General features: G+C 56.0%; 2 protein-coding genes across 3 annotated transcripts; one reads left to right on the top strand and one right to left on the bottom strand.

Annotated features, from left to right (window-relative positions):
- Positions 1 to 33: 33 nt before the first annotated feature.
- TADA2B (transcriptional adaptor 2B) lies at positions 34 to 15,244 on the bottom strand. 2 transcript variants are annotated; one of them, XM_060148766.1, is made up of 3 exons: positions 14,955 to 15,244; positions 2,342 to 3,375; positions 34 to 1,080 (listed from the first exon to the last, which is right to left on the bottom strand). In XM_060148766.1, the coding sequence occupies exons 1-2, from the start codon at positions 15,222 to 15,224 to the stop codon at positions 2,383 to 2,385; spliced, it is 1,263 nt and encodes a 420-aa protein (XP_060004749.1). In that variant the 5' UTR covers positions 15,225 to 15,244; the 3' UTR covers positions 34 to 1,080; positions 2,342 to 2,382. The 2 variants fall into 2 exon arrangements, with proteins under 2 accessions (XP_060004749.1, XP_060004750.1); XM_060148767.1 differs by having other exon boundaries at positions 2,381 to 3,375.
- A 540-nt stretch (positions 15,245 to 15,784) lies between these two features.
- CCDC96 (coiled-coil domain containing 96) lies at positions 15,785 to 17,477 on the top strand. The gene has a single exon (XM_060147450.1). The coding sequence runs from the start codon at positions 15,843 to 15,845 to the stop codon at positions 17,475 to 17,477; it is 1,635 nt and encodes a 544-aa protein (XP_060003433.1). The 5' UTR covers positions 15,785 to 15,842.
- The last annotated feature ends 6,377 nt before the right edge of the window (positions 17,478 to 23,854 follow it).

Genomic DNA, 23,854 nt, shown 5'->3' with positions numbered 1-23,854 from the left:
GGGGCAGGCGGTAAAAAGCAAGCAGTGACACTATTTGGTTCTCAACCTGTTTAATATGTAAAAGGGAAATAAGAACAGTAGGCAGAGTTTCGGTTTTAATACATTCTCGGAATGTTGGCCACCCAGAGCATCATTCTGAATAGCTGATTATCTTTTGTGACTCAAAGAGTTTAAATTCTGAAAAGACCTAATTAACTCCATGGGATTATGGTGACTAATTTATCATGAGAATTAAATATAGAAATTTAAAGGCTCTGAGCTAACAGCAGGGTAAGGACTAATGTGACAGTAATAGCTGGAGTTGATGGGATAAGAGGCAACCAATCATAAAATTACATTTCCCTTGTAACGAAGCGTTAATACTCTAACATAAATTATACATTCATTATGGTGTTTGTTTCAAAACAGTCAAGCCTAGATAAATTCTTCATACCATCAAAGAGATACACATACTGAAAACCTGCTTAAACACAAAAGTTTTTCACTTGACAGCTCTCAGCCAGGGCCACACACATTTACAGGGAGCTTTTGCTTCTCAAGCTTAATGAAAGTCTGGCAATCATTTTATATAAAAATAAGACTAAAGTTAAAACCTCATCAAACTAGGAATCTGATGTAGAAAATCAATGACATCAGAGTAGCTAAAGCCAGTAGTTCTCAAACTTCAGCCTGCATCCCGGTCACCTGGAAGGCCAGTAAGAACACAGCTCCACGGGCCCCACCCCTAGAGTTTCTGAGGACTGGGGCGGGGCCTGAGTACCTGAATTTCTAGCAGGTTCCCAGGGGGTGCTGATGCTGCCAGTCCAGGAACCCCAGGTGAGAACCACTGGCTGAACACCTGCGGGAACGTAGCACTGCCTCCGTCTCTGCTCAGTGGTGGACGGGACCCGCTCTCCGCCAGCCGTCGTCCTGCGGGGCACCGGGAGCAACAGCACGGCCCGCCACCGCGTGCTCACAGAGACGCCCTGGACTCCTCGCTAGGCCACAGGGAGCGCTTCTCTGCCAGCATGCCGTGCAGTTTACAACTAAAGCCATATACAGTGTATCTGAAGGGCTTACTTAATGCTGAAAATTTCACCCCTAGAGGACAGAAGAACGTAAAAAGAAAGGAAAAGGCACCGTAATTAAGTCGTTCTTGGAAATGATGAGGTTTTCTTCCTTTTTCTTTCAAATGACTTCACTTTAATGTAACTTCAAGCCCAAACACTCCGGGAGGTAAACAGTCTTGGTAGCTATGAGGGAGGAGGAGAGGCGAGAGGCAGGACGCGCCCCAGGAGGAACTGACTGCTGGGCTCTGGCCACTCCACCAACTCTAAAGCAGGGCCTTGGACACAGGAGCCCTGAGCAGTGGGAAGACGAGGGACTCCTCAGGTTCCGGAAGGAAGGTACCGTCCAGGTCCATGAAAGAGCGCCCCTGGGAGCATCTCTAAACAGGGCCAGGCAGAAGCCACCTCTGAGTGTGGTTCAAGACGGTGACCCAGAGAAGCGGTGCCCAGGCCTCGCCCTCGCCAAGCTGAGCGCCTGACACCACCCCAAGTAAGATGCAGGGCCAGAGTCGCAGCGAAAGAGGTACCTGCAACCAGGGTGAAAACCCTGGGGGGAGCTAACGCCAGAACCCAGAGAACTCTCAACCGTGAACCTTCTAAAACGAGTTCTTCCAAGTAAAACGCATGCAAGTTCTCAGAGCAGCAAAAAGCAGCCCCAGCATTCTGGCAGTCCGTGCGGGGCCCGGTGCCCCCGAGACCCAAGGGAGCCTGCCAAGGGCCGCTGCTCCTCCCACGGTGACCCCCTCACCCCCGGGAACAAGCCGGGGCGGTCGGATTCGGGAGCTACGGACGCTCCATTTGGCCAACTTGTTCCACACCACATTCCTCCTCTCCAGTCCCTACGGACGCCCTGTCCTGTCCTCCCCCGGCCTCTCTTCCACCTGCCCTGCCCGGCCCCCATCTAAAGTGCCACGTGCCGGGCTGTGCCGGGGTGTCAGGTCACAGGGCAGAGCTGGCAGCCCGGCAGGGCAAGGCGTCCCTCTGCCCACAGCACAACAGTCACGTACCAAAGGGAAGAAACTCACAAAGGGAAATTACCCAATCTCGTAATTCTCCAAACTGAACACTTAAAGGCAAATCGTCATCTTAAAGTATTACTTTCAGGACTAAGGTAAAATAGATACTTGTCTCCCTCATGATCTGATCTAAGTGTTACTATTGCTTCTGAAGAGGACCATAAAAAGAACTTATATCCCCCAAAGAGAACTCAATTTGTTTAAAAAAGAGCAACGGGAAAAAAGCGTTTCCTCGCCCCTCCCCTACCCCCCCCCACCCCCCGGGTCATTTTGGCTCACAAGCTTTTCAGCATCACTCCAGGTCTCACAGGGACTCGCCTTCAGGAAGCATCCCTGGAAATCCAACCACTCTCCGTGAGGAAGTTTAAAATCCTTTTCTTCAGGACCTTGTCCAGGTAGCTGGGCAGGCGGCTTTTGGAGGGGATGCCCTGCCGCTTCTGGAGGTGGTCCTTGATGATGATGGTCTTGACGGTCACGTAGCGAGCGGGGCTCAGGTTCACGGAGCTACAGAGCACCTTCTCGCGGTCCGACAGCAGCTCGAAGCCGGGCAGGTTCTCGATGGCGGCGAATTCGCTGTCCTTGCCGTCCTCCTTCCCCCGCTTGGAGCCAGCCGTGTTCTTGTTCTCCTTCCGCTTCTCCCGCTTGTGCCGGGCCGCCTCGTACTCGGCCGATTCCTCCATCTTGGTGATGCCGTTGCGCCGGTACCGCTGCAGCTCCCGGATCTTGGCGCGCAGCATCTTCTCCTTGTGCATGTTTTCAAAGAGGTCGTCGAACTCCTTGCAGGACATGAACTGGTAGAGCGGCCGCAGCTTCAGCCGCAGCTCCTTCTCCTCCTTGGTGACCTTGCGCTTGGCCGTCTTCTCCTTCTCCTTCTTGTCCTTGCCCAGGAAGGCGGGCACCAGGTTGTAGTCGCGCGCGATGTTCTTGCGCCGCTGCCGCTCCTTGAGCTTCCGCACGTACATGTCCACGTGCGCGCGCTTCAGCTCGATCTCCACGTCGTCGTCGTCGTAGTTGACCGAGAGCCCGCTGATGAGCGTCTCGGCGTCCTGGTCGTACTCGATCTCGTAGTCGTCCCGCAGTGGCATGTAGCCCAGCTGCTGCTGCTCGGCCACCGAGATGTCTAGGGGAGGCAAGGGGGTGGTGAGGCTGGGAGACAGGGGGCCTCCACTGGGGCAGGTGTGGTCTGTCACCCGATTGGGGATGGTGTCGGGGATGCAGGCTTTCCCCAGGTTTCCGTGGATGTACATGCTTACATAATGCTCCATCACTTCCTGGGGAGTCCGGGAAGCGCCAACGTGAGCAGCCATATCCTCCTACAAGGGCAAAGGTCAGAGGTCATTTCCAAAGTCAGAGTGTCAGACTCAGGGTTCGCGCGATTCCCTTAACGCTTTCACAAAGGTTCACCTGAACTACTTCCTATGGCTTCATTATGGTCCCCCCCGCACCGGAGACACTCCTCCTGCACGTTCTCTTGGGCTGGGCTGATCGCGTGGAAGTCAGCGCTAGAGGGAACTTCGAGGATTCCGCCCGCGAGAAAGTGAGGACCCAGAGAGGCACCAACGTGCACGGGGTCACGGTGCAAGCTGGCGGCAGAGTGGGGCTGGAACCCATGTCTGAGACCCCGACTCTCCTCCGGGCTCCCTAAGAGGGCGAGCAGAGGCCCCTGGCACGGGCCGATCTGCCCGCCGCGCGCCCCGCACTCGGGGCGGCTGTCGGGCTGAGGGGCTCACAGGACGCGGGCGCACAGCCAGAGCTCTGGGGCGCCCGCCTCATCCCAGCCCACCTCTCCATTCCCACACCGGACAACAGACGCACCCGGGTCTCCAGCGCGCTGCCCGCCTCCCAACAGAAACGGCCGAGGCCCGGTCTTTGACACCCCGGCCCCGAGAGTCCGCCTGTCCCTTTCCTAGGGGGCGGTCGGGTTGAGTGGGAAAGAGCCTTTCAAAGGAGAAGGCGAGCCATCACTTCTGACAGCCCCCGTGGTCTGGCAGCTGGAAACGCCCAGGCTGCAAGCAGGCGTTCATTCCTACAGAAGGTAACTGCCCGCGAACACAGGGTTATTAATGGGAGGAAATCGTACAACTCCCTCAATCTTTTCCTTCTGCCAAGAGGCCTCTTCCTCAAAGTCAACCGCTAAAGCCACTTCAGAAAGTAACTGCCCAGAATGCGCACTCATTCACCGGCAGCCACTCAGCACCCCGCCGGCCTCGCTCACCCCGCGCTCTGCCCTCCCGGCTCTGGCAGCCGCCGGGGCGTCGCACAGGCTGCCTTCCGCCCCAGAAACTCGCGCCCCCCGCCCCCCGAGATCGGGATGCTCCCTGCACCCCGAAAGGCCAAACTGGAACCCAAGAAAACAGCCGGCCCCCTCGGGCTGACGCTGCTGACAAACTGGGCACGGAGGGGAGGGGAGGGGAGGGAAGCATTAGGAAGGATCCCTGGTACAGTGACCAGACCCAGCGGCCCTCCCGGAGGTGCCGCGCAGAGGGCGGGGCTGAAAGGCACCGGAACAAAGAAGGCTGGACCAGGACCTAACTGCAAGGCCTCTTTCTGAGCACCATGCAGGGAAAAGGGAGGACCAGAGCTAAAGCTAGACTCTGTCCCATGGAGAAACTACATGCTTTCTTCTTTAAAAATCACTCTTAGCGGGTTTCTTCCCTGGTGGAACAGTGGTTGGGAATCCGCCTGCCAGTGCAGCGGACATGGGTTCGAGCCCTAGTCCGGGAAGATCTCACATGCCGCGGAGCAACTAAGCCCGTGCGCCACAACTACTGAGCCTGCGCTCTAGAGCCCGCGAGCCACAACTACTGAGCCCGCGAGCCACGGCTACAGAGCCTGCGCTCTAGAGCCTGTGCTCCGCCACTGCACAGAGAAGCCACTGCAATGAGAAGCCTGCACACGGCAACAAAGAGTAGCCCCCGCTTGCCGCAACTAGAGAAAGCCCGTGCGCAGCAACGAAGACCCAACACAGCCAAAAATAAAATAAATTTATTAAAAAAAAAACACTCAAAAAAATCACTCACTCTTAGCATCAACTCTGTCATTATCCTTCCCCAGGAAGCATTTCGTCCAAAAAACAACAAAACAAAAGCAAGTCACAACCATTCCCAACAGCTACTGTCACTGACGCAGGCTGGCCCCGCCCTCCTCGGAGCCTTGAGTCCCACAGTAAAGGAGCAAGAGCCCCCCTCAGCGGCCGGCGAGGCTCTCGTGGACGGTAACGGTCTTCCTCCACCCCACCCTGGGGCCCGGGAGCCCCTGGGACACGCTGGGAAGACACTGTCCCTGACCCACGCCCTTTCGGGAGCATGTGACCCTGGTGAGCGTGTCGGGAGCGGGACTGCCGCCTGCGCCTGGTCTGAGCTGTCAGCTCGGGGAGCCGCGCCCCTCGGCCTCTCCCCCTCACCGCAGCTTCCACCCAGGCTGCGTGCGTAGGAACTTGGGCCCCCGATCTGGGCCCCGTCCCTGGTGCGGTGCAGACCTGCTGTGAGAGCTCTGCCCTCCAGCAAGTCCGCTGTCCACCCTGAACCCCAGCGACCTGCCTCCCAGAAAGCATCAGATGCTCAGAGCACCACACTGAGGGTAAAATTTAAACCCTGAAAGAACAGAAGGATTCTCGGCAGTAAAGCTGCATCTGACCAAACCAAGGTATTTTTATTGATCTGAGGTTCTCTCCATCAATCCCGACACTCTGGGAACAGACCGCAGAGGCTGTGGAGGCAGCAAGGAAGCCTGGGGGCCGCAGGCCAGGGATGCACGGCGCGTCCTCCCGGCGAGGGCTCCCGGGGCCTCACCCGCGTTCGCTCCCACATGGGGCAGCTGAAAACGCACGCAGCAGAAGGGTGTGTTCACGCTGCTGCCCTCGTGCCCTCGTGCCAAAACGGCTGGGAGACAGAAAGCTCTCCGCCTGTGGTGCATCAGACACCTTCTAAGGACACACGACTCCAGCCCCGTCCCCCAGGGCATCGGGTGGGGTTGGCAGTGGGCCACTTCACTGCACACCTTCTCACGACTTAGCGTTTTCAAGTTATGAACGTACTGCCCATTTTTAAAACTAAGGAATAGTCCCAAGCAGAGGGAAGCATCGGGAAAGGGGACCCTGATCAGCTCTGTTCACCACTGTGAGGCCAGGGCCCGGCAGCCAACCCCAAACTACAGACGCCCCACAAGCACCGGGCCAGCACTCCCCACAGGCGTCCCGGGCCCAGAGACACGGAAGGAAGTGTGCAGACCCAGAGAGGACGAGACGTGGCAGCTACCTCAACGGGGGTGCTGGTGGGACCCTGGGCCTGTCTGTGCGTGGGCTAATGGCTCTGGGCCAATGCTGGCTTCCTGCACGGGGCAGATGCACGATGCTCACACTTCGCGAGGGATTCTGTGTGCTGGGTTTTCACTTCTTTTGAGTAAAACTACAAGTATTTTTTAAGTAAAGTTAAATTCTGCCTCAATTCTCTGTTTACACAGGTCTAAGATTTTCATCCAAAATGTGTAAAGGAAAAACATACAGAGCCCTTAAAAGACACGGCTCTTGGGCTCCCCTGGTGGCGCAGTGGTTGAGGGTCCGCCTGCCGATGCAGGGGACTCGGGTTCGTGCCCCGGTCCGGGAGGATCCCACGTGCCGCGGGGTGGCTGGACCCGTGAGCCGTGGCCGCTGAGCCTGCGCGTCCGGAGCCTGTGCTCCGCAACGGGAGAGGCCACAACAGTGAGAGGCCCGCGTACTGCCAAAAAAAAAAAAAAAGACACGGCTCTTGTGTTCCAGGGGGCGACACCCCAACGCTTCCGTGGCTGCACGCCTCGCTCTGCAAATCTGCAGACACTCCCGCGCTGCGTGGAGGCCAGGCAGTTTCCGGCCTTGCCAGGCAAGAGGGCCACACAGCTGCGGGCCCTGCGCTGACACCTCTGTTATCCAGCTCCTCTTCAGGTAACAAAGGGGGTCTCTGGCTCCAGACGGACCCGGGTGAGGGGTTATTTATGAAGCCACAGATCAGTGGGGCGCTGTGGGGCTAGCGCCCTGTCACCAGGAGCCCAGGAACCCCCACCAGCAATCAGGCCAGCCACTGCCAGGAGACACTGGCCGCCAGCTGCTGCTGAAGAGAATCGCCCCCCAGGGGCCACCACGTGGGCTTAACGAGCAATGAGCGAGGCCCGGGAAAGCGCGCAAGATCCTGGTTTCCAAGGACCCTCAAGCAGGGAGGGTCATAATGGAACAGTCTAAGTGACAGCGATGACCCAGCTCTGATTCTAAAAGGAGTCCACAGAAGGCAGACAGGTTCAGGGAAGCGAAACCATAGAAAGATGATAGTTAAAAACAGCAACGGCACTCCTGCCACAGGCCCAGCACCCTGCTCGTCACCCCCTTCAAGCTTCACGTGTCAGTGGTCACACAAGGCCAGCCCACACACATGAGAGAAGTGTCCCATCACCAAGTGACAGCGTCCCATGTGACAGCAGGGGGGTGAATGGGAGGGAAGTTCTTTCCCTCACACGTTCAAGGTCAAAGTTGTTGCTTAATCTGGATGGATGGATAGACGGATAGATAGATGGACAGAAGATGGATGGATGGAAGGACAGATGAACAGAAGCATGGATGGACAGACAGACGGCTGGGCAGGCAGGAGCAACAAAAGTGAGTTTGGGGGAAAGAGATTTGAAGAGAAAGTTCACTTCAAGTACAACTAGAACTAAACAAGGAACACAACTGTATCCTGCGGTTGGTTCCGCTCCCACCGCAGCACGCAGTAACACACCACAAGTAGCCCGAAGTCTAACGCTAAACACTCAGAAAAAAAGAGACTCCCATCTTTGCAAAAAGGTAAGGAGAGTTAGGGATGCTGCTTCCTTAAGTCCTCCGAAAAATAAAGGAAAACGTGTCTCTCAGACACTGAACTGGGCCCGTGAAGTCTACTTTCCAAGGTCACTAGACCCAGGCCAGGATGCGGCCTCTCCAGGAGAGGAAGGAGGCCCCAGTGGGCAACAGCTCCACCGGGCTCTCTGGCTGCTCTGCACGCCCTCCGGCCTTTCCAGGCGCACGCATGCCAGCCTCCAGCACCTGAGCAGGGAAAGGGAGAAAGAACCGTCTAGAGAGCCGCCAGCACTGCGGGCCGGCCCGCTCCCGCCAGTGGCGCCGCCTCGGGGTCTCTGCCCTCCGTGCTGGCCGCTCTCACCCGAGGCAGCCTCGGCCCCTCCTGACCTGAAAGTCTGCTCGCCGGGCTGCCGTGCCGACATCCTCCAGACAAGTGCCGACCATCCTCCACGTGCGCAGGCTGGGGCCAGGCCTCGCGGCCCACTCCTGGCTCCACCCCTTCACTGCTCAGCAACTCAGACGAGTCACCTCTCTGTGCCTCAGTCTCCCTGTCTGAATTACGGAGGTAATGCTACCACCTCCTTCACGGCACAGAAGAGGGAGTTAATGAGGTGATGCACGCACAGTGCTTTGGCCCAGTGCCGGGCACAGTGTGCCCCCAGGGATGTTGGCTATTGTTACTACTACGAAGCTGTCAGCGTCACTTCCACAACCTGTGTTTATTCTCAAGACCCAGATCATCTCCTCCAGGGAGGCTTTGACGATCCCCAGAACTAGGGTCAGATTCTGGCTCAATTACTCACTAGCGTGGGGTCCTTATCCTCTCAACTTCTGCTGCTTGATCTGTAATTCCTCCTCTTAAAGGGTTTGGTCAGGATAAAACAAAAATCATCATGAATAGCGTACGACCCTTTACATCTGTCACCTCGTTTCATCCTCCTAGCAGTTCCCACGAGGTACCATGACTTTTACAGACTGGGAGAATAACCCTAGGTGAAGCTACCCCCAGGGCACCGGCCAGCACTCGCCCACCCGGTGGCGCAGGGCACAGCAAGAGCAGGCCGTGCAGTCAACTGCTTTCTGAGACGTTCAAAAGGCAGCGCAAGGCCCCGCCGCTGGGCTCCAGCTCTCCCTTCCAGACGGACCACATCACAGAAGTGCAGCCGCGGCTCCCTCTCTCCCCTCCGGGATGTGTGAGGGCACTGCATGACCTACTTCTTCCCGGGCAGAGAATTCAGTCCAATCTTTGTGCACAAACCAGTGCCTTTAACAGAACGACTATCTTTAGCGTCACAGAGCATCCTTCCTGTGCAGGCTGGCGGTTCTGCTCTAGAGCGTCCTAGAGAGCGCACATCCTTTCTCGGCGGCAGCGTCTGCCTTTGCTCCGGAGGCTCAGGGGCCAGGCCCGGGGCGGACGTGCGCTGCATCTCCCCAGAGAGGCCCCGCTCCAGCTTCCTTTCTCTTTAAGGGAAGAAGCCTCAAGGGGACAGAAGCAACCCGGCAGTCCCGGGGGCTGGCTTCGGACCCGGACCCGGACCTGCAGCCCCGCCTGGACCTCTGCGCCCCCGCATGCATGTGTGCCCTTCTCCTCGGACCGGCTGCGAGGACCCCGGGCCAGGCCAGCCCCCTGCGCGCTCACACAGGGCCCTGGACGCGGCCATTGCCTCCTCCAGCCCCGGCCGGTCACCTTTCACACTGAAGAGAACAGCCCGCCTGCCTCTGGGGGCTGGAAGGACGCCCTGGGCCACCCATCCCACATCGTAGGCCCCAGACCTTCCCCTGCCTTCCAGCCCGACCCCTCCTCCGGGATGCGCTGCTGTCCAGGTCAGGGCCGCCTCCGACAGCAGAGGTTGGTGACTAACACGGGTCTCTCGTCTGTGCTTCCAGGTCATCAGCCATTCCATGGGCCCTGTTTCCCGGGGCCACTAATCCTGTCTGCTAGGTTTTTTAGCTGGAAAGTTCTGTAAGCCTCCCCCCAGTTCCAGGTTCCCTGTCTGCCTCCCTAAACTCACTCAGGATTCACCAGCTCACACAGGGGACTGGCCCTCAAGGGGACTAAAGCCTCTCGGGCCAAATCAGGCCACCTGTGAAATAGCCTGATAAAGCTGTGTGCCCCACTGCAAAAACAGAGCACGGCAGGTCCTCAAAAAGACTACACAGATCCAGCAATTCCATCTCCTGGTATCTACCCAAAATAAGGACTCCAAAAGATAACTGCACACCTACATTCACTGCAGCATCATTCCCAACAGCCAAAAGTGGAAGCAACCCAAGTGCCCATCGAGGAAGACTGGATAAGCAAAAGGTGGTCGGTCCACATAATGGAGTATTATTCAGCCTTAAGGAGGAAGGACGTCCTGACACCTGCTACAACCCTGACGAACCTGGGGAACATTATCCTAAGTGAAACAAGCCAGTCACAAAAGCACAAACATTATTACGTGAACCCACTTACGTGAGGTCCCCAGAACAGGCAAACCCACAGGGACACAAAGTAGAATAGCAACTACGAGGGGCTGGGGGAGGTGGAGACGGGGGACGGAGTTTCTGTCTGTGAAGATGTTCTGGGGACGATGGTGGTGATGGCTGCCCAACGTGGATGTACTAATGCCGCCGAACTGGACACTTACAACTGGTTAAAATGGCAACGTTTATATTATGTATGTTTCACCACAATAAAAATATATAATTTTTTTAAAAATAATAAAAGTTTTAGAAGTCACAGGCCGTGCTCCACATCAGTGGTGTTTAAGGAGGGCCCCTGGGCCAGCGGCAGCTTCACCGGTGAAGTGGTGAGAAATGCAGATTCTCACACCAAGACTCAGACCTGTGACTTCAGAACCCGGAGGGGGAGGGGGGCAGGACCCGCGTTTAACAAGCCGACCAAGCGCTCTCAGTCACACTGCTCTGCATAACCGTGCCCATCCTGGCTGGTTTCTCCATCCAGGCTCTTCCCCCCGCTGCCTCCTCGCCATCCGCAATGGCGACTGAGAACCCCGCCGTCGGGAGGCTCACGGGATGGACTTGCCCGCTCCCACCAACACAGAAGGGACTTGCGCCTGGTTGAGAAGGTGACAGTTCTCATGGTCCCCAAACGAGGCTCTGCTGACCCACTGCATTAGGACTCCCAGAGAACGTCTGTAAACACCTATTTCCAGACCTCACCCAGGGGCTACTCTGTGCACCTAGCACAGGGGCTGACATAAAACGGGCCCCAGGGCTTTCCTGGTGGCGCAGTGGTTGAGAGTCCACCTGCCGATGCAGGGGACGCGGGTTTGTGCCCCGGTCCGGGAAGATCCCACGTGCCGCGGAGCGGCTGGGCCGTGAGCCATGGCCGCTGAGCCTGCGCGTCCGGAGCCTGTGCTCCGCAACGGGAGAGGCCACAACAGTGAGAGGCCCGCGTACCGCAAAAAAAAAAAAAAAAAAAACGGGCCCCAAGTAAGTGCCAGATGAACAAATGAACCAACGACTGCACAGCACAGCGATCACCTACATATCCGGCATCACCCAGGCTGCCGGACGCCTACTGTCATCTACAAGCGTAAAACTCCTTGTTCAGGACATTCCACCTGCCTCCAATAATCAGGCCGAATGTCTGTGCACAAGCACAAGCCCCCGCAGAGTCCACAGAGAGCTTCGCCTCCTTTTTCAATTTGAAATCTAGCTTCAAGGCCAGCTTGAACCCCACCTCCCCCTAGAGTCCTCCTGACCACCGTCTGCAGGAGCCCGGGCCTCCCTCAAACTGTTCAGTGCTCCAGCAACCAATCAACAAACGTAGAATATTTCACCCTTGTGTTTACATCTGTATCTGCTCCTGCAGGATCCGTGTCTCATTCTGAATCTGCACAGCGTCCACAACACAACCGGCTGCCCTTGGGGGAGGAGGTCTCAATACCCACGGTGATGAGACCCTGTGGGCCCACCCGCCAGCCCTTCCCCGGTCTCGCCGTCACAGCTGTGTGTCCCCCCCGGCCCCCGCGGCTCGTCCCCAAACCCTCCCGGCCTTACTGCCAGTACCCCTCGGCCGGGCCCGCAGCGCTGGGACAAGGCGTGAGCAGATGGCCCGGGCTTCACGGCAGCCTGTCCCCACAAAGTCCCCACGACCCCGCGCTCACACGAACCATCGGAGAAATCAGAATGAAGGCTGTCACCTGCCTCCGCGCCACCGTCCCCACTGCCTTTCTCCACACTTCGCACTCAGCCCGTGAAAGCCGGTTCCTGCACCCCGCCCCGTCTCACCCACTCACCTCCCACCGAGCCCGGTCCAGACCTGGCTCCTCACGTCGCTCGTTACCCCGGGGAGGCTAAGGCCCAGGCTCCGGGGTCAGGCCTGTGTCTAAACCCTGGCTCCACCGCGTGGAAGGCTGGGGCATCCTGCACGAGCACTTTAAGTTCTCAGAGTCGCTGCTCTTCAGCTGTAAACTAAGAGCAACCCCACAGGGCCGCTGGGAGGAGCGTCACCCAGAACCGGCGCTTGCCAACGACAGCAAGCGTGGGACACACCGCTTACGAGCGCACACCGAGCGCACACCTGGAAACGACACACATCTCAGAGCAGCAGAGGAGCTTCTGATGACGCACAGTGAAGCTCAGGGTAAAGCAGCCCCAGAGAGCACAGCTACAGACACGGGAGCCGGCGCCTCGGCGTGGCCTGTGGCCCTCCAGGCCTGGCTAGCCTACCCCAGAAACCCACCCCCGGTTCGGCAGGGAGAAGCACCCGGCTTTGTCTCGGCTTTGTCTCTCGTAACAGCCGAGCCTGCTGCCGGCCGGGAGCCGGAATCTGCATTTTTAACAAGCTCCCCAGGTGATTCATGTGCAAGTTAAAGTTTGAAAAGTACTGCTTTCCAGAACGCCCTCCCAGCTTCCTCCGATACACTACAAATGTTTTAGTCCCCGGCTTGTTTTTCGAGCATTTTCCACAGTGCTGCAGGGCAGGCAGTGTAGACAGTGCAGCTAGGAGCACAGCCTCTGAAGTCAAACTATTCAGTTTAAAACCTGCTGCACTGGGCTGCCGGGAAGATCTCACAAGCAACACAGGAGAGCTCAGCACGGTGCCTGGCACCCAGCTAGGCTGTCGGTCCACGCTAGCTATTCTGAGCTGCTACTGTAGAGATAAGAGCTGCAAGAATGAAGTGGGGAAGGGAAGGCTCTCTAAGGCACTGATATACAGGAAGAAAGACTAGTCACGAGCCATGATCTGGGGGAAGAACTCTCTAAGCAGAAGAACTAAAAAATGATCAAGGAGGATAGCAGCGGGGATCCCAGGAGTAGGCAGGAAATATAAGGCCTGCAGGCCCTGAAGTTTCATCTGCAGAGAACTGGACGCCACTGAAAGCTGATGTGACGTGACGTGTCCTCAAAGATCACTCTGATCCTGTTGCCTGGAATGGGCTGCAGGGCACAAGCATGAAGCAGAGAGGCCAGTAAGGAGGCTCCCGAAGTGCTCGGGCGAGAGGTAAACATCAGCCCGGACTAAGGCTGTGACAAGAGGTTAGATTCTAGAAATATTCTGAAGACAGGCCTGCTGCTGAACTGGACCCAGAAGGCCCTGAGGATGGCTCTTCATGTGCAGCCCGAGCAACTGCTCGAGGTGTGAGATCTGGGTCAGGGAACGTCGAGGTGTCCGGGAGACAAGCACGAGGATGTCTGGGACGGGTTTGCGATCGAAGGCCGGAGCTCAGGGCAGAACTCCAGGCTCGGGGCCAGCTGCTCACAGCACTGTAAGCCCCTGAAGACCCGCGTGAAGCCTTTCTGTAACACGCTCAGAGCAGATGCTCCACACACATCAATAAACGGCATTTCAGGACAAAGTGAGAAGGAAGGTTTTGGCGGGTGGCAATCATGACGCTGGTGCCTAGGTGAGAATTTGTACAGCAGTGTCTCTAAGGAGTTGGGGAGAAGAGTAAAGATTCCAGGGCTGTGGAACGGGTACTGGTCCCTGAAGACTGGCTCACTTTACAGAAAGAAAAGCAAACATAAATAAAGGCAGGGTGTGTTTGGGAATGTGGGGAGAAGTGTGGAATGTCTTCCAGTAAGCCCAAGAGGAGGGGTGTACGGTCGGCTCTTGGTACCCGTGGGTTCAACCCCGCTTCACCATTTTATACAAGGGACTGAGTACTGGAGGACTCTGGTGGCCTGGGAGGGTTCTGAAACGCATTCCCCATGGATACTGAGGGCCGGCTGTACTGCTGGAGAAGTGGCAGCAAGATGAAATACTGGTTCGGGGAAGCTAGGGGACCATCAAGTGGAAGGGTCTGGAAAGATGGGGAGCTGGGGTCGGGTCTCTCCTCCCTACTTCTCACAATGCCTGGAAGTGGCCGCACATCCTTGGCGGTTGCGGCCCAGAGTACAGCCAGGCTTTTTCCCTTCTAATAGGGATGAGAGCTTCCTCTTGCAGAGTGAAAAGAGCGCTCCTCAGGGACCACCTAGAGAAGCACCGCCACGTCTCTCTCTCTCAAGGAGCCCGCTGTAAACGAATCCAGTCCAGCTCTCGCCTTTTCCTCTCAGATAAGTGTCCCTATAGAAACCTCCTGACAGAGGAAGAGACCAAAACCCAGGACGGGACGTTCCTGTGGCGGAACCCACTGAGTCCTCCTCACACGAGGTCCTGGTGTCAAAGAGACGCCAGGATGAACAAGTGCCTGGCAGGGGACACAGGCCACAAAGCGAGCGGGGCCATGAAGGCAAGGTGAGCGCCTGCGAGGCGGTGGGAGAGGCCGCGGGCCCGTGAGGAGCTCGTCTGGCCTTCACCACCACTGTCCTCCAGGCAAAACCAACTCCATCCTCGGGCGCCTACTGCTGTCAAGTCTGCGGACCTGCCTGTGTCCCCCGACTCCCACTCCGTCCGGTGTCTCGCCCAAGAGGTGCATTCGGCAGACACCTACGGAAGGAATCCCAAAGGCGGGGAAAACGGCCCTGGTGTCAAGACAGCCACGGTCCGAATCCCCGCTCCGCTACTTCCTGCTGTGTGACCTTGGGCGGGTGGCTTAACCTCTCTGCGCCGGGTCTGGGGCGTGAACTGGCCCTGTCCCCCCGGCCCTCCACGGCCGCGCCGAACCCGCAGGTGCGCCGGCCTCCCGGCCCGCTGCTCACCCAGTTTCCGAAGCCGAACTGCTCGATGGCATCCAGCAAAAGCTGCTCCTCGCGGCTGGTCCAGCCGCCCTCGGCCTCGGGCCCCCACAGCGTGAAGCGCCCGCCGTCCACCAGCTGGTAGCCGTGGTAGCGGCGGTGGTGGCCGATCTCGGCGCCGGCTGAGAAGCACTCGGGGCACAGCTCGATGTCCTGGCACTCGGTGCAGCGGAAGCGCAGCGGGCTCACCTCGGCCAGGCAGTACACGCAGTACTTCTTACCGAGCTCCGCCATCTTCCCCCGCCCGCCGCCCGCGCCCGCCGCCGCCGCGCCCGCCGTCAGCGCGCCGCCGCCCGGGCCCGCCGCCGCGCTCCAGCAACCGTCGCCCGCCGCCGCGGCCGCCGCCACCGCGCCGCCCCGCCCAGGCGCCGCCGGAGCCGGCCTGCCGGGCCGCGTCCCGCCTCAACACGCAGGCGCCCTCGGGCCGGCCCGGCCGCCGCCGCCGCCGCCGCCGTCGCCCCGCTGCACCGCGCAGGCGCCCCGCGCGCGCCACCGCGCGGGGGCCCGGCCCGCCGCGCTGCGCCTGCGCGTCCTTAGCGCCGGTCATCCGCCGCTCCCAGAGTCTCCCCGACGCCCCGCCCCAGGCCGGGCGCGGGGAAAAGGGCGGAAAGGAAGCGCGGCACACGCGCCACGCCCCTCGTGGAGCGAGCCTACGGCCTCCCCCAATCAACGCTACCCGTCGTCCGCTCGCGACCTCCCATTGGCCTGTTCTTGCCAGGAGGCGGGGGAAAGGGGCAGGGCGTCAGGAGGACGTCCAGCCAATCGCCGAGCCCACCGCGCGCGCCCCTGGTTGCCCCTGGAAACTTAACAGCCTGCAGCCAGGGTCCGTGGCGCCGGCCCGGCGGGAGGGAGATGGACGACCGCTCCGACCACAATGGGGACCCCGAGAAGGAAGCTGGAGCTGTGGAGAGCCTGGCCTCACGGCTGTCCGGGATCAAAACCAGCTCTGGCCCCCAGTCCGCGGCCGAACCCGCGGAGCCGGAGGCGGAGGCAGTAGAGGCTTCAGAGGAAGGCGCCGAGCCGGCCGAGTCCCAGGAACAGCCGGCGGCCACCGAGGTTGCTGGCGAGAAGGGGCCCGGAGAGCCGGAGTGGCCGGCCGAGGCCGAGGCGGAGGCCGAGCCACGGGACCTGGCGGAGGCGGGGCCTGAGGAACCAGCGAAGCCGGAGCCCGAAGGCGGCCCCGAGGAACCAGAGGAGGAGTGGAAGGAGGAGGACGAGGCGGAGGTGGCGGCGGAGCCGAGGAGGAAGGAAATCCTGTCGCAGGTCTGTCTGCAGCAGGCCACGGCCGGCAAGGAAGAGGCTGCGCCAGACCGAGAGGCTGAGCGGGAAGGACAGCTGGCGGAGGAAGGAGAAGAGAGCGAGGAGAGCGAGAAGCAGCTTGTGCAAGGAGGCCTGGGCAAAACCGAGGACGAGCTGGGGGATTTGGACGAGGGACCCGAGCTTGAGAGCTGCGACTGGACTGAGGAGGTGCAGAAGCAGCAGGAGCAGCAGCTGCGCGCCGAGCTCCTGGCACAGTTCCGCTCCCTGACGGCGGAGCGAGAGCGCCAACAGCGTTACAGCATCTACCTGCAGCACAGGATCCTCGAGGCGCTGCGCAAGAAGGGCCTGGATGCAGCCGAGGTGCCCGAGAAGGGCGCGGAGCCTGAGGCCCCCGAGAAACAGCAAGCGTACCTACGCCATCTGGCCATGCTGGAGGATCTGAAGAAGCAGGAGTCAGATGACCTGCGCTGGTACCACCGCGAGCTGGACCAGCTGAAGCGGCAGTGCGAAGAGAAGCTCTCCCGGGTGGAGGAGGAATGGCGACGCTTGCAGGCACTCAAGAAGCAGGTGGTGATGCAGGCCATGGGCAGCTGCTGGATGAGGGGTGGTCGCCAGGCCGCTCTGCGAGAGGTGGAGCGGATCCAGGCGTTGGAGGATAAGAAGGAGAAGGCGATAAGCGCTGTGAGGCTAGAGAACGTGCAGCTGAAGCAGAGTTTGGTGCACTTTGAAAACAAGCTGAGGGCCCAGGAGGACCAGACAGAGGGCCTGCTCCTGATAGATTTTGAACAGCTTAAGACTGAGAACCAGACCTTGCATGAGAAAGTCGAGGAGAGAAATGAGGAGCTTTTGAAACTGCGCAGCAAGGTGACCAACCATGTGCAAATCATAACCCATGTGAAGGAAAAGTTACACTTTGTGGACATAGAAAATGCGTGTAAAAAGTCAGAGCTTATGCAGACTGAGGCTCAGGTGGCCCTAAAGAGGGACATCCTGACCAAGACTAAGCAAGCCCGGGACAGCCTGCGGACTGACAACATCAAGCTGAATCAGAAGTGCGGGCTTCTGGGCAAGGAAGCACTCCTTCGGGACATGGAAGAGAAGGTGGACAGGACTGAAGAACTCAGCCAGCACTTGGAAGCCCTGAAGCACCATCACGCTGGGCTTATTCTGTCCTGCAGAGGCGTGAAGCAGAAGATCAGGGAAGCCAAAGCCTTTCTGCCTCCTTGACGGGAAAGAGTCGGCAGAGCGTCTTCGATCTCACCAAACTTCATCCTTCGTTAACGCTTATGCTCCATTTCTTGCCATTCTTAAGGCAGCCTATGATGCCTGGGATGGAACTGTGTTTTGTCTTCTTAATTTTTCAGCTTCCCAATTAGTGCTGCGCACAAAATTGAGTTAGCACTCAGTTCATACAGGGTTAAGTAAAACAGGTACAGAGGAACGAACAGGGATGACTTACTCCTCATAAAAAGCTGTCAAAAGCCCTTTTCTATCTGAGCAATTCCATAATTTCAGTGTCCTGACACTGAGGAGAACTCCTTCCTCCATGTGTGACAGGGTTCGACAAAGGGGCAGGGTGCCAACAACATTCCTGTGCATTAAGCTGTGTGAAATGCCCCTTGAATGCATTGAACTGTGTGGTCCTGAGTCTCCCGGCTCGGTTCGAACCTCACTAATTCCCTTAGTCTAAAATTGTTTTGCATGTAAGTAGCACTAGCTTCTGGGGTAATAAAAAAATACCCAGGAACAGGAGGAATGAGAACCAGGGAAAGGAGCTGACGTTCCTTCGTCTCTCCTTTTCCAATGAAAGGAGGCTCAGTCTGTCTGCTTAACTGTGAATGTTTGTTTCTGGCTCAACGAGTCTTCAATTCTAATGAAACGTTTTCTTGGATCCACGAAAGAAATGCATTGATCTGTACCAAAAAATGAAATTTTGTCTTCCAGTGAAGACAGAGTGGTGACTGTATTGTGTATTTTGCCAGGTGCAAAATATATAGACTGGTGACTGCCGACTGTCTGTAAGCCTTTTGTTTTCAGCGAGATATTTTCAGATCTTGGACCCTCACTGTGCACATGATTTCACTCTGTATCAAATATTAAAACATCTCTCATTCCTTGAGTTCATGTAAGAAACACCTGATAGGTCTATCTCCTTAACCTGGAATCAGTGATGAATATTTTCCGGTTTCTTTGACACTTTGGGGAGCTAGGGGCTTGGTTTTATTTCTTCTTAATCTTAGCTTGAATTTTGAGATGTGCAGATTTGGGATTAACAGTATTCTCCCATCGCTAAACTTAAGAATAAGAAAGATCATAAGGAGGGTGATCTCTTTTTTGGTGCTAAACACCTTTGGAAACCCTTCTCTAGGCAGATGACTCAGTTGGTCGTGAGAAAATCACAATAACTTTCATCTTTTGATGACATGATTTTGTTTTCTGAAGTGTGTTCCCTTTAAAGCCAATAAAGGTTGATTAAAATTCCTTCAGCACACTTACACACTTTTTTATAACACTGTACTTATCAGAGCACACAAATGTTAACAAGGAGGGGAGTAAAAAGCTTTGCCTTCCTACTTCCCTTCTCCTCAACCTCTACTACCTCTAATTTCTGTCTTCTCTCCACCCTATTCATCAAGACCAAAGTGAAGTAGTGAATCACTGACAAATAGAACTTGGTTTTCCCGGTGTCTCAAACTGAAAGCGACACAGGCGCACTAGGTTCTGTTGTGGCTGAGGAGGCTTGAAAGTCAAACTGGCAACAGGCTCGGTGCCTTCACCAAGCGAGCAGCTTTCATTATCAGTATCCAGCCCCTTGGTTCACTAGAGAGAACAGGTATTTTCAGCTGACTCTGAACCACTGGCAGTTACCCAGGTGGATCCAAACCTTTCCTCATAAGCCTTCAACCCAGTGACTAGCAGGTCTCTGCGAGCACAAAGACACAAAACAGACTGATGAGGCTGGCCTTGCTTTAAGCAGCAAAGCTGCCGATGGTCTCTCAAATTACATGACCTGTGCTGGAGATGTTCCAACTGACTAGATAATCTGTTGATTATAGAAGCCAGGACCCTAAAGCATCCTCTCCCCCGTCTTACAGCCCTCTGCACCCCACAGCAGCCTGCGTTTAGCCCCATGCCAGCCTTTGACCCACCGCTTTGTGAATGTCTGCTTCATCCTCTGTGCCCCCGAGACAAAGGCCCCGGAAGACAAGGACTGTTGGCTTACCATCCTCCTTAATGGCCAAGCACAGTGCCAAGCACACAATCAATGTTGAATAAATGTGTTGGACTAATGCATGATGTCAGTCTCATTTTCTGAAAATAAGGGTTACTTGAATGCCTATTATATGTCAGGCACCAAGTTCTATGTCAGATTCAGAAACAATTACAGGCAGAAAAGAGGATTTCTCACGAAGTAGAACCACTGAGGAAAATGACAGGGGAGCAGGCTTGCAGCCACGGAAGAAGGACATGCACAGAGTTGTCCATTCCAGCAGAGACCCTGCCTTCCATGAGGGGAAAGTTATAGAGAGTAGTGCCTGAGTTTGGACTAGAAATCCCTAAAACTAAGATTATTTTTATGAACACTAAAAGGCTAAAGTGTTTTTTTATCTCTGTGTCAAAAAGTACAGGGCTTCCCTGGTGGCGCAGTGGTTAAGAATCTGCTGCCAATGCAGGGGACACGGGTTCGAGTCCTGGTCCGGGAAGATCCCACATGCCGCGGAGCAACTAAGCCCGTGCGCCTGCGCTCTAGAGCCCGCAAGCACCTCAACGAAGAATAGCCCCCGCTCTCCGCAACTAGAGAAAGCCTACACGCGCAGCAATGAAGACCCAACACAGCCAAAAATAAATAAAATAAAATAAAGTACAGGGCCTGAAAAATGCAGACACGAGAAAATTTGAATGAGGTGTTACATGAAACTAGCCTTCTGGGTTTTTTTTGTTTTCAACACTTTATTCTAATTTCGAAATACAAATGTACAACCACTTCTAATCTTCAGGTAGACAGCCAAGGCCTTCCCTTAAGGGTAGATTCTTTGATTCTCGAATGACTGCACCCATTTTGAATTGTCTATGGATTTCAGAAACTTAAATTTCTTGTAAAATAATCTCAGCACAGACTCCATTATTATTTTCTTTCAAAATCCTGGCCACACCACTTCCTAAATCAGGCAAGTTGCTCAGCCTCTTTGTACCTTGGTTTTCTCAGTACCCATTTCAGAGTTACTGTGAGGAGCAAACAGATATTTTATATAAAGGCTTAACGTAGTGCCTGACACACAGCAAACACCCAACAGATGTTAACTATTTTCCAGTTGTGTCACCCACACCCAATTCAATAGCATTTTAAAGAGATCTGCCTTTATTGAGACTTTTCAAAGCTTTTAGTGTTCTTAGAAACAACAATTTCTTTTTGCACCATCGGTTCACATAACATTAAATTATGTAAATACAGTAACTACTACCATTGGCATAAACAAACTTTGGAACAAGAATCACAGTGACTTACACTCAACTCGTAGATGTGGACATGCCAGAGAGCAGCCTACTGGGCCAGGAACGTTCAGGGTAAACTAGCCTTTTTGAAAACATTGGTCTGAGTCGGACGTGCCCACTGTTACAGAGGGTTTTTTGTTTGTTTTGGGCAGCAGTTGGCAGGAGTGAAGCAGGCACTATCTGGATAGAGCTCCAGGCATCTGAAAAAGAAACGCTTTTTTATTGGTAAATGAAAATCATTTTTTGGTGACATCACATTGGAAATTTTGTACTACATAAGTGGAAATACATGTTCATCTGCAGCTGTAATTTAGATTTTTGCCACTCAACAGGGATGCCTGTCTATAAAAAGAGTTAATGCACCCCAATTTGGTACTGTTTATGTTTTAAACTTTCAGGTAAGTCTTAAGTCAGAGTGATGAAACATGCAAATGCTATGAGTGAAAAGGACTCCAGGAGCGTACCTCCGCCGCTTCCCATCTGAGGACTTCCTTAGCTCTAAGTTCCCTCCGCTGGCCGCGCCCTTCCTCTGGTCCACCTGGTGACCAACAGCTCACCCCAAGGCTCCACTGGGTGGCCGGCACCTCCCCACCCCACTGGCAGCACCTCGTTCCCTCTCCTGCCTTCTCGGCAGGCTGCACACTGCGGGGGCGTGGTTTTTGAACTGTCAGCCCCCAGTTTCTCTCGGGAAAACGGTCCCCAACTTCCGCTCCCACCCACGGCTCACGCGTTGCAAGGGGGTCCTCCCCCAGGGGCCGGCCGTCGGGCACGGCTCTACCTCCTCCGAGCTGAGGTCAGAGGTCCCAGAGGAAAGCTTCCGAAGGCCCCAGAGCAACGTGTTCTCTGGGGAGGGGTGTTTCTGAGCAAGGGCTGGGGAGCCACAAGGCCAGAGTCTGAACCCCAGCTCTGCCACCAACTGGCTGCAGGGGCCCAAGCAGATCACTTCTGAGCCACACCTCAGAAATGGGGCAGTGACAGAGCCGCCGTGGACAGGAATCAGGTCAGCCACGGAGCACTCAGCCCAGAGCCCGGCACGGGTGGAGCAGTGAGCGAGCCCCCGGCAGTCAATCCTCGAGCACCCTCAGCCTGCGGAGGACGGACACCACAGGGCAGTGGCCCAGAGCGGTGAGGCAGGTCACTCGCGGAGAGAGGGCACCGTTTCTGAGCACCGTGTGAGGGCCCAAACACCCCACGAGCCGCGCGCCTCCGAGCACTGGAAGGAAGGGCGCACCGAAACGTGGGCATCGCTCTGCCCAGCTCAGCGGGACCTGGCGGCCTGCTCCGAGCCCACCGCTGCCACGGGCGGTGCTGCTGGTCTCCACCCCAGACGGGAAGGGGCCACGGCCGCCCGCTGACCTTACGAGGCTCCCAGCAGGGTCGAGGTACTGTCAAGAGCCCGGCGGCTGGCCCAGAAAGCCCGATGACCTGCTCGCACGGGCGGCAGGCTCAGGGATGTGAGCAGGTGAGTGTGGCAGACATGTGGAGACGAGGGGCTAAAGCCACGGGCGCTCAGGCTCGAGGGGCAGCAAGGCTGGGGCTCCCCTCCGCCTAGAAGGGGTGCAGCGCTAACTTTCCAGCCCTTGACTAAATTACTATAACTGTACCATCTTCCTTATTTAACTGAGACTAGTAAGTGGATTTTAAAATATTCAAACAGCAAGATACTCAAGATTTTACCATGCTTCAGGGTGAGAACTCCAACTTTAAACCAAACTGCCGTGAACGTAAGTAACAATTTTACATGACTTTTATTTAATAAAACCACATATTTACAATTGAAAAAGTCCTAGTTTGATACACTTTACTAAATAAAATTAAAGGTTAACTGTACAAGCAATTAAAACATGATATGTAGAGCAAGTGTCATCAGGGGTTTTCTATCAGCAAACTATTTAAAATAGTCAAAAACTGAGCTGTTAAAAAGTACCCTTTAAAGTGAACGTTTCTCCAGATGGGATTTCAATGACTGGTGGGGACACAGCATCCGACTCTGAAGTACCAGCTGCACAGAGGTCCCAAACCTGAAGTCTCACATCCTGAAAATCAATGGCACGGGAAGCGGAGAGGGCAGGCTTCCAGGGGCTGCACTTCAATTTCTGCTTCCAGTTTTTCTAAACGAGAAGGTCAAGCAGAGAAGCACAGCCCTGTGCTGTCCGGCAGCCCTCTGCGGAAAGGTGCGAAGTGACCCTAGACTTGGACTTAGAACTTCCCGGCCTCTGAAGTGGACGCATCAAACCAGCAAGAGCTTGTGTGGTCCCTGGACAGGTCAGGAAAACCTCCTTTGAACTAAAGATGTGGAAGTATTCCAGATTGGCCTGGAATCCTGTTTAAAAATGTAATGCATATATGGTGCTATCCAAAGAGATTTATGTCAAACTGTCTGACGATAATGTTGAGGGCTGGGGTCTGACTACACGTGAAGTTGCACAAACGCATTCTCGATAACTTGCCCACGCCCCCTGCTGCATCGCTTTCTGTCACCACTTAAGGAACATCTTTATGTACAGTAAGAAAATATATACATCTTTCAAGAACAGAAAGCCCATGTCATGGAACAAAACCAAGTACATCCGTGAGGAACGGTGTGACAGGGCTCGCGGCCCACTTCCCAGGCCGGGCTCAGCCTGGGTTACGCTCAGCCGCGTGACGTCAGGGAACGGCTGTGTCTGGAAGGCTGCCGAGAGCTGGGTGGAGACACAACACCTCCTCCAAGAGGTCAGGCAAGTCAGCGTTTAAAGGCTGAGGCAGACGGTGTATGCAAGATGCTCTGCAACCTCCCTGGAGAGTTCAGCCAGGAACACAAGGGAAAAAATGACACACGGAACAGAGCTGGGACGGAGGGCATGAGGATGGCCACTGGCTCGGCACCTTGCTTTGTACCTGAAGTGTCATCGGCGGATATGGCAGATACAGAAAACCTATAAAAATAATGCTGTAGTTAGGCTCTACCCCAACCCGTGTCTCCCTGCCGCACGCTATGCTCTCAGAGCCGAGGGCGCTCCCGACATCAGGAACCAGGTCAGCTGGGGGCACTCCCTGGGGGTGGGACAGGGGGCTGACAAGGGCTGCAGGGCAGCAGGTGCCCTTGAACCTGGCCTACTGAGCGCGCC

Source organism: Lagenorhynchus albirostris, chromosome 4 (genome assembly GCF_949774975.1).
Source record: "Lagenorhynchus albirostris chromosome 4, mLagAlb1.1, whole genome shotgun sequence".
NCBI classification, from domain to species: Eukaryota; Metazoa; Chordata; class Mammalia; order Artiodactyla; family Delphinidae; genus Lagenorhynchus; species Lagenorhynchus albirostris.
Note: the sequence above shows the minus strand (reverse complement) of the source record. Positions and strands in the feature narration are given on the sequence as shown.